Raw genomic sequence first — 9,495 nt, forward strand, 5'->3', positions numbered from 1 at the left:
CATTTAGTCATTTTACCTTGGTAGAGTAGCTACAGTACATTTTGATTTGATGCCAACACTTTCCCTCTTTTAATCAATGGCATTTTTAAATGCAGGCCTTTTGCTCACAACAGAACAGTTTTGTGTTGTGGTATTGCAACTTTTACTTAAATAAAATAACAGTGATTTGCCCATCACCGCTTACAAGGTCTTAATATTCCTTTACTGAGGTGATTCAAACGGCAGCTGTCGTTCCCTCTCCACTCCAGATGGAAGAGGAGAGAGAGATCTATGTTTCTGTGATGGAGACAAGCAGACTGATTTATTCTTTAACTTCCTTTTAAATAAATAAAAAAAGCAGAAATCAATTTAAAAAGGCCAAGAGGTTGTGGGGAACAGGTGCGGAAGGAGAGGCAGAAGGAGAGAGAGGAGTGGAAGCATTAGCGAGGAGGAGAGGTTCAAACGGTTCAAGCTGTGAGAAGGCTTTGGAGAAAGAGAGGAGAGAGATTATCTGTTCTCCTCGATGGAAGCCAATGGTGTAAACTGTAAAGTGCTTAAAGGTGCAATGATGCATTAGAGCATGCTGAAATACTAAAATATCTAATATCACAGATTGAACACAAAAACTAACTCAGGATGGTGTTGATCGTGTCCCAAACAACAATAAAATAAGATCTGGATGTCCCAGAGGTGAAATGGTCCTTTAAGTGAAGGTATCAACACCATAGAAATACTCTGTTACAAGTACGTGTAGTATATATACTCTGTTACATGTATATGTAGTAATGACAAGCAAAAGTGATGTATTCAATATTTTACAGAGTAAAAGTCTCAAATGATTGGCAACAAAATGCACTTAAAGGTGATACACCATGAAATTTCACTTTTCCTATTTTAAAACCTTTTTTTGGGGTCCCACTAGCGCCTTCTATCCTCAAAGTCCCATTTCTGACCGTTGTGTCTTTCTATGGTTTTGAGAAGGCGAAGGTTAAAAGTATCCCACGGGTTCTCAAAACAGGCTATCCAGATTTGCTGCCGATGATGACGTCATCATCGGCCGTTTTTGAAGAAAAAAAAAACTTTTTTTTTCAAAAAAAACATTTTTTTTTTTCAAAAAGATTTTGGGGGGGCTGGCGCAGTTCAGGCCAAAGGTGGTACTGCAGCTGAAAATGCTCTGAGAGCCATTCAAAAATGAGAGAGTGGTAATTTAATTCAGGAGTGGTAATTTAGCCTCAAACCTTTTGAAAAACGTTTTTGGGACATAAACAATATGACATAAATACTTTTTAAATGCATGGTGTATCACCTTTCTTTTGTCGACTACCTTTTTTCACCGACGGAAACTAATGAATATAAACTATGCTATGATGATTAAAACTAAGTATAAATGGTTTTGACAATTTTGACAACTAATACAAAACTAGACTATAATGTTTGGGAGGGACTAGTGGAGAAAATATCTACAAGATCTACAAGCACAAATCTGTTATTTGAGCTAAATAGATCGGCTATTTTCAGCCTGAAACCACGTGTAGAATCAGCCACTAAGACACCATGAAGGCCGGCCAAAATACACGTTAGTCAACAAAATTAACAATAGTTTCAATCGACTAAAATGTCACGATATTTTGTCGACTAAAATAATGTAAGATGACTAAATTATGACTAAAGCCAAATGCCATTTTATTGAAAAGACTGACTAATTCACACCATTGTTGATTTTGACAGCACATTTTTATTTAGTAGGGGTGTAACATTACATTTGAACAGCGATACAATACGTATCACGATACATGGTTGACGATACGATACATGGACGATATTGGTTCATTCATGGCAATACGATTCAATTCAACGATTTAAAATCGATATAGCAAATAAATTAAATCTGTGTGAAACGTGTCAATAGTGCATGTTCTATTATTATGGATATAAATAAGTAAACACTGTGATTCTCTAGTAAATACATGGATATTATGAGATTACACACATGTATTGATAGACCAAGAGTAGCTATATGGAAAGGAAAGGTTATTAGACCCCTCTTTTTCATTTTCCCTCTTAAAATAGCTAAATACAAGGCACACATACTTAGTTTCCATACAATTAATTATTTGCATTGCAAAATGATTCGATACGATTATCTGCATTGTAAAACGATACCGATACGATACAAAACCAAAACGGTACGATATATGCTTTTGCATATCGATATAGTAGACCATTGCAAATTAAAATCGATTTTTCGAATCAGTTACTATATCGTTACACCCCTATTATTTAGTTTTAATGTGGGATCTTGGACTTAATGTTTTTGATGTCAGTCGTTCTGTAGAGGGATCAACGATGTATGACCCCATATTTTGGCAAGGTTTCAACCGGTTCCGAGCTTCTTTCACTTTCATTATCATTTAATAAATAAACAAATAAATAAGCAGACAAACAAGCAGACAAACAAACAAAGTGGAAAAAAAGTATTGAAAATAAATGTGTGGAGATGACTTCCTTGGCCTATTGGCAGTGATGTGCACAAACTAATCTTGTGTTTTGTGAGATTAGCCCTCTAGAGAGACGCGCATTTACGAATAATCCCCACCAGCAGCAGTATTCCGCTGCCGCGTGGAGAACTGACTGTGCCACCTTTCCCCTCTGCGGCAGTCAGGAAGTCTTTATTCGATAAACATTGAATCTGTCTGGGGACGTTTCTGGGGGGAAAAAAAGTGTGTTCCAAAAAGTGAATGCATACTTCACCCATGTCCAACCACATCTTCATATAATAATTCATATAACCAGTAAGGGCGAAAAGCGCAGGACAGAATTCGCACAGGATGGAATTCATTTGCAAGTGTGATTCGAGTTGGTTGTTTAAGTTGGACACAATATTTTCCCAAATATGGATATTACTGACGTCTGACATGAATTGGCCAAACTTTACATGACGTCTGTTCTGCCGAATATAAATATAAATGCAAGCATGAACAATAGCACTCCAGTCTTTTGCAGAGCATTGCTTTTTAATTGTTTGTGCTCCTTATGTCAGAGATGTTCTGTTGTAAGGTGTATCTGAAAAGAGGACTAAATACAGGCCCTTGTGCTGCTGTGGGCTTGGGCCACAAGGTCTACTGCTTTGGAAGGGTCTGTAACCAGGAGACCAACATGGATCATCAGGTTGATGTTTATGTCTTCAACACGGTGTCTTTGCTCTGGACGAGGTTTCCCCCGCTAACAACAGGAGGAAGAGTAAAACATTTCAGTGAGATCACAGCTGTACTCGTTGAAGATAACATCTTCTACATCTGGATTGCTGCTCACACCAATGCGCTTTACACGTTTGATGTCAACACCCACAGATGGTCCAAGCCCGGGGTTTCAGGGAGTTTTCCAGAGCCGAGGCATGGCCACTCAGCCTGTGTTTTGGGGAAGGTCATGTATGTACATGGAGGATACATCTGGGGGGCTGGACTCACTAACCGCATGTACAAGTTGGACACCGCAACAATGGTCTGGTATTTGATTAAAACCCGGGGCCCTACACCACCTGCTACAGGACGCCACTCTGCAACCATCATTGGGACAAAGATGTTTGTATTTGGAGGCTACATGTTGCTTCGAGGCAACAAGGGCAGAATCAGTGGGAACTATGACACATTACGAGTGTTTGACACAGAGACCAACTGCTGGCTCAGCACAAGTTCTGCACAGCTTCTTCCAGAACAACGCTGGGGACATTCGGCCTTTGCCTACAATGGAGAGCTGTACATAGTCGGTGGCCAAATGTACGGTGAAGAGCGGTACGAGCAGTACACACATTTGAACCAGGGTTCCAGTGATCTGTGGAAATGCATTCCAGAGACCTTCTCCTGGAAGAGGTTTGAAGACCAGGGTATATATATGTCTGAGTTGTGCTGTTGCATGGTGGGAGATTGTTTCGTCCTCTTTGGAGAAAACACGTGCAATAACATGTACATCCTGGACTTATGTCCTAATCTGAAGACGTTGTGCAAGCTAGCAGTTATTCAGTACGGTCTGGAGCGGTCGGGACTCCCACACAACATTAAGTGGGAACTGGCACCAATGACAACGTGTATGCCTTTGGAATCTCGTACATAATGTGCTTTTATTTTGGCAAATGTTTCACCATTCCGAATAAACTTCTGTCTGTATTGCAATATCTTTGTTTCTATTTTAATATTTAAGATAAATATGAAACAAAACAGAATGCATCATGGAGGGTACGTCGCTGTCACGTTCAGAGCCCCTCCATAGGAGGTAAGCTGTTGCTTTGGGAGACTTAATTAAGTTTGTAAACTGAATTGATGTGAATTTCAATGCTGATAATGTACTTTTGGTCCTTTTTGGCCTATAGATAGATTGTTGCTTTTTTACTTTAGCTGATATCATGAACTGCTATCCTATTTTTATTGTTCTATGTGTCCTATGTGTCTTTATGTGTGTTGTGACTGATGTATGCTTTTATGTATTGCTGCAACCAAATCGCCCTTTGGAGACAAACAATAAAATGAACTTGAACTTGATATCCTGTATTTTTATGTTGTCAGTTCAGGACTTCCTTTTTTTTTAATACATGTAATACATGAATGTTGTAAATTTTGATAATTATTACAAATTATTGATTATTGTTTACTGTTGAGTGAGGAAAAAACAATGTTGCACATTAAGTTAATCATCTGGGGACCCACCAAAATAATTTGAGGACCCCCTGGGGGTCCCGACCCACAGGTTGAGAACCACTTACGTGGTCTTGCATGTCAAGCTCTTAGCCCATGGTGATGTAAAACATGTTTGACTGTGGACACTGTCCAGCAGATTCTAATCCATTGCAGACCAGTTTTTTGGTGTTCTAGGGGTTTACTCTTGATCATACCGACCAATTGTCTCTCAGCAGTAGGTGATAGTTTCGCTTTCTTCCTGATCTTTGCAGTGACACAACTGTGGCATCCATCCATCTGTCTTCAACCGCTTATCCGGAGTCGGGTCTCAGGGGCAGCAGCTCCAGCAGAGAGCTCCAAACGTCCCAGATGGGGCCATCTGGCCCTTGGTCTGCCCCAGGGTCTCTTCCCAGTGGGACATGCAGTTTATACTTAAGACCAATTGCTGCACAATTGCTTATCTGATTGACATGGTCAAGGGACATTAGCATTGCTGTATGTAATTTTTTTTTACCCAGCAGATCTGGTAACATTTTCCCATAACCCATAATAAATTCATGAAAATAAACGAAACTTGGTGGATTTTTAGCAACCAGTCTGCCACAGGCATCAATACAGCTGCTGTAAACCTTAGATCGGGCCTAAAAAAGTGAGCCTGGCCCAATCCAGCCTGACAGAACGCCAGCCTGGGACCGACCCAAAGCCCGATACATAATTGACAATTGGAGACCGACACAGCCCGCAGCCTGATATTATAAACAAGCTTAATTGCTGCAGCAGCCTTTTTTCTCATTCGGTGATTTGTTAAGAACAGAGTCCTTTTCCAACTGACTTTATATAGGCCTAAAAGACATTGTAGAAAGTACCGTCCTAATTATGGAACAAATAAACATTGGAGCCTAATTCTTCAATCAATCAATCAACAGCACAGTCACACACACTCACACACGCTCAACTGTCAAGTTGCGCAACAGCGCAGTGGTGCAGCCATAGAGTTATGAGCACGCAGTTTACACAGTCACAGAGACATCATGATACTGTGCTGCGCTTGCCTACCGGATTATAAAAGCCCGACCCAACCCAAAGCCCGACATATATGTGACAAATTGAGCCCGGACCAGCCCGCGCCACGTCGACCCGTCGGCTCCCGTCGGGCTCGGGCTGAAATTCTAAGCTTTAAGCTGCTGTGTATATGCTACTTAAGTCAACGTTACTTCTACTCCCCCCTCCCCTAACACACATCTTGCACATATGCACACGCACGTTCACACGCCAGGTCTTATCAGAGACATCAGAAGATGTACGTATATGCACATCTGTGCACGCACCCATGCAAGCAAGCCACACACAAACGCACACGCTGCACCGTGGGTAAATACACATGCCATGATAAATGCCTTATCTCCCCTCCCCCACTCTCTCCTCTATAAATAACCAACACCTCCTATCCTCCCACCACTCCTCTCCTCCTCCTCCTCCTCTTCTTCCTCCCAGTGGTGTAAAGTAATCAAGTACAATCCTGAGGTTATTTTACTTGAAAAGGTAGTGCTATAGTTTTGTACTTTAAGTTTTGTATGTGTCTATGGAGTTAACATTACACTAATAGACCCCAATGGTGTGGTTATAATATGCAAATGATGTCTTCCCTGTGTATTTTTTGGTTTCTTGCTGTAAGCTGATTGCTGCAACCTATTTTGGTGCCTGACGCACAACATGCTGTCGGATGCCCCCCGCGACCAGCCATACACACAAAGCCACATATTGGAGCGGCTAGCACCGCTCGAAAATGGTAACATTACTTGTAAGACTCCCTAAATAGTCCTTGGGCCATATGAGATGTTGTGAAAATCTCTATATCTGTTATCATATATTTTGGTATGATAACCCTTTCTGAGACACAGCTAAATTGGTGTTATCAGCCGCTAGAGTTGGTGTCCCATTAACTTAATATACAGGGGGAAAGAAGCTAAACATTAATCTGCTTTAAGTAGCATATGAGGGGTCAAACTAGGGGTTTTTCATGATTCTGAATCCATTGCAAGCATTTGTTTTGCACGAAAAACATTCCTTGGGCTAAAACGGCCCTCACAAAAGTGTGAAAAGTGATGACTCGTCACTTTTCATCACTAAACCATAGTCTTGTGGGTCAGTTTTTGACCGTGTACCAATGTGTGTGATTTTAGGGCAAAATCTGTAGGAGCAGTGTACAAAAATGTGTTAGGGTTAGGGTTATGGTGGCGCTAGAAGAGGGCCAAGTGAGAGGAGCCAAGGAGTGTGTGTGCATAAGGAGATATGTTGGGAATGGGTGAAAGTATAGTGCTTTAGTATCTAATCAACAGCCTCAGGCTGTGCTGCGCTCATAAAGAAAACCTATTGCTCTAATATACCAGATTTTGCGCTGGGTGACACTGACACACACAAGTGTGCGCGAACACACTCATGCACTAAGCACACACAAGTGCGTGTGCACATATCTCGCACAAGGAGTGGTTGTGACTATGTGTTTGACTGTGTGTGTGTGTGTGTGTGTGTGTGTGTGTGTGTGTGTGTGTGTGTGTGTGTGTGTGTGTGTGTGTGTGTGTGTGTGTGTGTGATGGAGAGCTCTGAGCATTTGGTGCAAACATAAGTAATGCCAAATTGTGTAGCTGTGGCATCCTATTGGCTCCACCGTCACAGATTACACTGTGATGGTGGAGCTCACTGCAAGCTTGTAGATCTGCTATTTTTGAAAAGTTGTGAAAATGTGTGCAAATCTTAATTTCTTTCAAGCGAATGTTTATAACTCAAATTTTGCTTCTGGGGGGTCCCTGGAACTAAATATTTTGAGATGGGGTCCGTGACCAAATACATATCATTTTGGGGGTCCTTCACATGAAAAAGGTTGAGCACCATCGACCAAAAGAATCACTATTTTTCAAAAAAAGCAGATTTACAAGCTCGGTGCCGCGCTGTGAGCTTGTATATCTGCTATTTGTCAATAGTTAAAGCACAAAATAATGCGTAATAATGCGTTCCCAGTATAAATGGGTTAAATCCCCTCCACCATATGAAGAACATTCATGGGGGGCCCGCTGTGTGTACCCAGGGCCCAGAATTTGGTGCGACACCCTTGATTCCAACCCATGCACAGTCTCCATGTTGGTGAACAGGCACATTACCACTACAGCACCTGAGCAGGCGAGCACCCCAGAGAATGCTTAATTAAATGGTCAATCAAACAACTGTGTACTTTTAGCCGGGAATCAATGGGACTAAACATAGGCGGCGGCTACACAGAGCTGGATATTTCTGAAGCTAGAATTTCTTTTATGCGTTTGGGGCTTGCAGCCACACGAAGGTGGATATTTCGCCTGCGAAGCTGGATATTTTTGAAACCGGATAAATAAGTGGAGAGATTGAAAAATATCCGATTCACTGGATCCGTATTAGACAGGGAACGCGGATATCTCTGAAGACTTTACTGTGTGTGTGCTTGTTAGACCTAGATATCTTTGTCGTGTGGACCTAGATATTTTTCTATGTGGATATCTGAAAAACCGGGATATATGAAATATCCAGCTCTGTGTGGACCTAGATATTTTTCCATGTGGATATCTGAAAAACCGGGATACATGAAATATCCAGCTCCGTGTGGCCTATGCCTTAGTATAAGTACTCAACGTTCCTGTTCATCAATGAAAACAACGCTGTGATCTTTATCCAAAGCACTTTACAATGTGCACTGTTCAGTCCTTCACACACATGGCAGCGGAGGGAACCATGCAAGGCACCAATCTGCTCGTCTGCAGCAGTGTCTTGCTCAAGGACACGTCGACACCGACCCACAGGCATCAGATGGAAGATGGATGGATGCTGGGTACGTTCAAAGACGCTTCACATGGGGGGCAAGAGAACACTAAGAATAAACACCTTCATTACAAATTACAAAAAACTAAGGAATAAAATAAAACCATTTGGGGGCAAAAGTTCTCCTCTGCCTACAAAATGATGTCAGACTTAACAGCCCCATACAGTGGGCTGCCAAAGATTTCTCACAAACCCAGGGTCATTTTTAGAATTTTTGCCTAATTTTACACAATTAAATCTGTTATAACTTAAGAACTACAGGGCCCAGTTGCACAATCTTGTTGTTTGTTTATGGATAGGTGACACCTTGAAAAATGTATATCAAGTGGAAGTTTAGTTGTATCCTCAACCAGGACAGAGTGACAGCAGATAGTACAGCAGAAATTATATATATATATATATATATATATATATATATATATATATATACCTCCGCCTAAAAAAGAATTGAACCATCTCATGGTTTTGTTGAGCACAGAGTAGTATTGGATGAGGGCAGACAGATCAACACCACCCATGTTGTTTCGATACTCAAACACAGGATCGGGGATGTTAATTGACAGTCTTCATTTCCATAGTACCAGCCTTCTTCACCCTCCTGCGTAGGCCTGGTGTATGTTGCTGGACATTGTGACCTCCCACTTGACAAAAAGGAGACAGTCCTTCCTCAGCCACCTAAGATCTCCTCTGTCTGCCTTCTTTGGTAGGTCAATCTCTGTGGTTTTGGGAAACCCAACTCAAGTCTGCCTAATGGTCCCACAAGCCATGGTTTTGTGCTCTGCCAACTTGCGGGAGAGGGCTTGTGGAGAGGTGGTCAGTATAGAGATGATATCCTCTTCCCAACAATCTGAAGTCCATCAGTCACTGAACTGTAACTCAAACCCTCTCCTGTTGACAAAGAACTTTTGCCCTCGTAGATGAAAAAGTGTACCCAGTGGGAGCATCAGCCAGAACAAAGAGTTTGTAGACATACAAACTTGGCTTATCCTTCATACTACAT

At 41.6% G+C, this 9,495-nt stretch overlaps 1 protein-coding gene across 1 annotated transcript; it reads left to right on the plus strand.

Annotated features, from left to right (window-relative positions):
* Positions 1-3,012: 3,012 nt before the first annotated feature.
* LOC308286002 (kelch domain-containing protein 3-like) lies at positions 3,013-6,151 on the plus strand (the record flags this gene model as incomplete). Its single annotated transcript, XM_080726959.1, has 2 exons — positions 3,013-3,862; positions 6,144-6,151. The coding sequence occupies 2 exons, from the start codon at positions 3,013-3,015 to the stop codon at positions 6,149-6,151; spliced, it is 858 nt and encodes a 285-aa protein (XP_080583085.1).
* Between the last annotated feature and the right edge of the window lie 3,344 nt (positions 6,152-9,495).

The sequence above is a fragment of the Nannobrachium achirus genome, assembly GCF_963921795.1.
Source record: "Nannobrachium achirus genome assembly, chromosome: 1".
Taxonomy (NCBI): Eukaryota; Metazoa; Chordata; class Actinopteri; order Myctophiformes; family Myctophidae; genus Nannobrachium; species Nannobrachium achirus.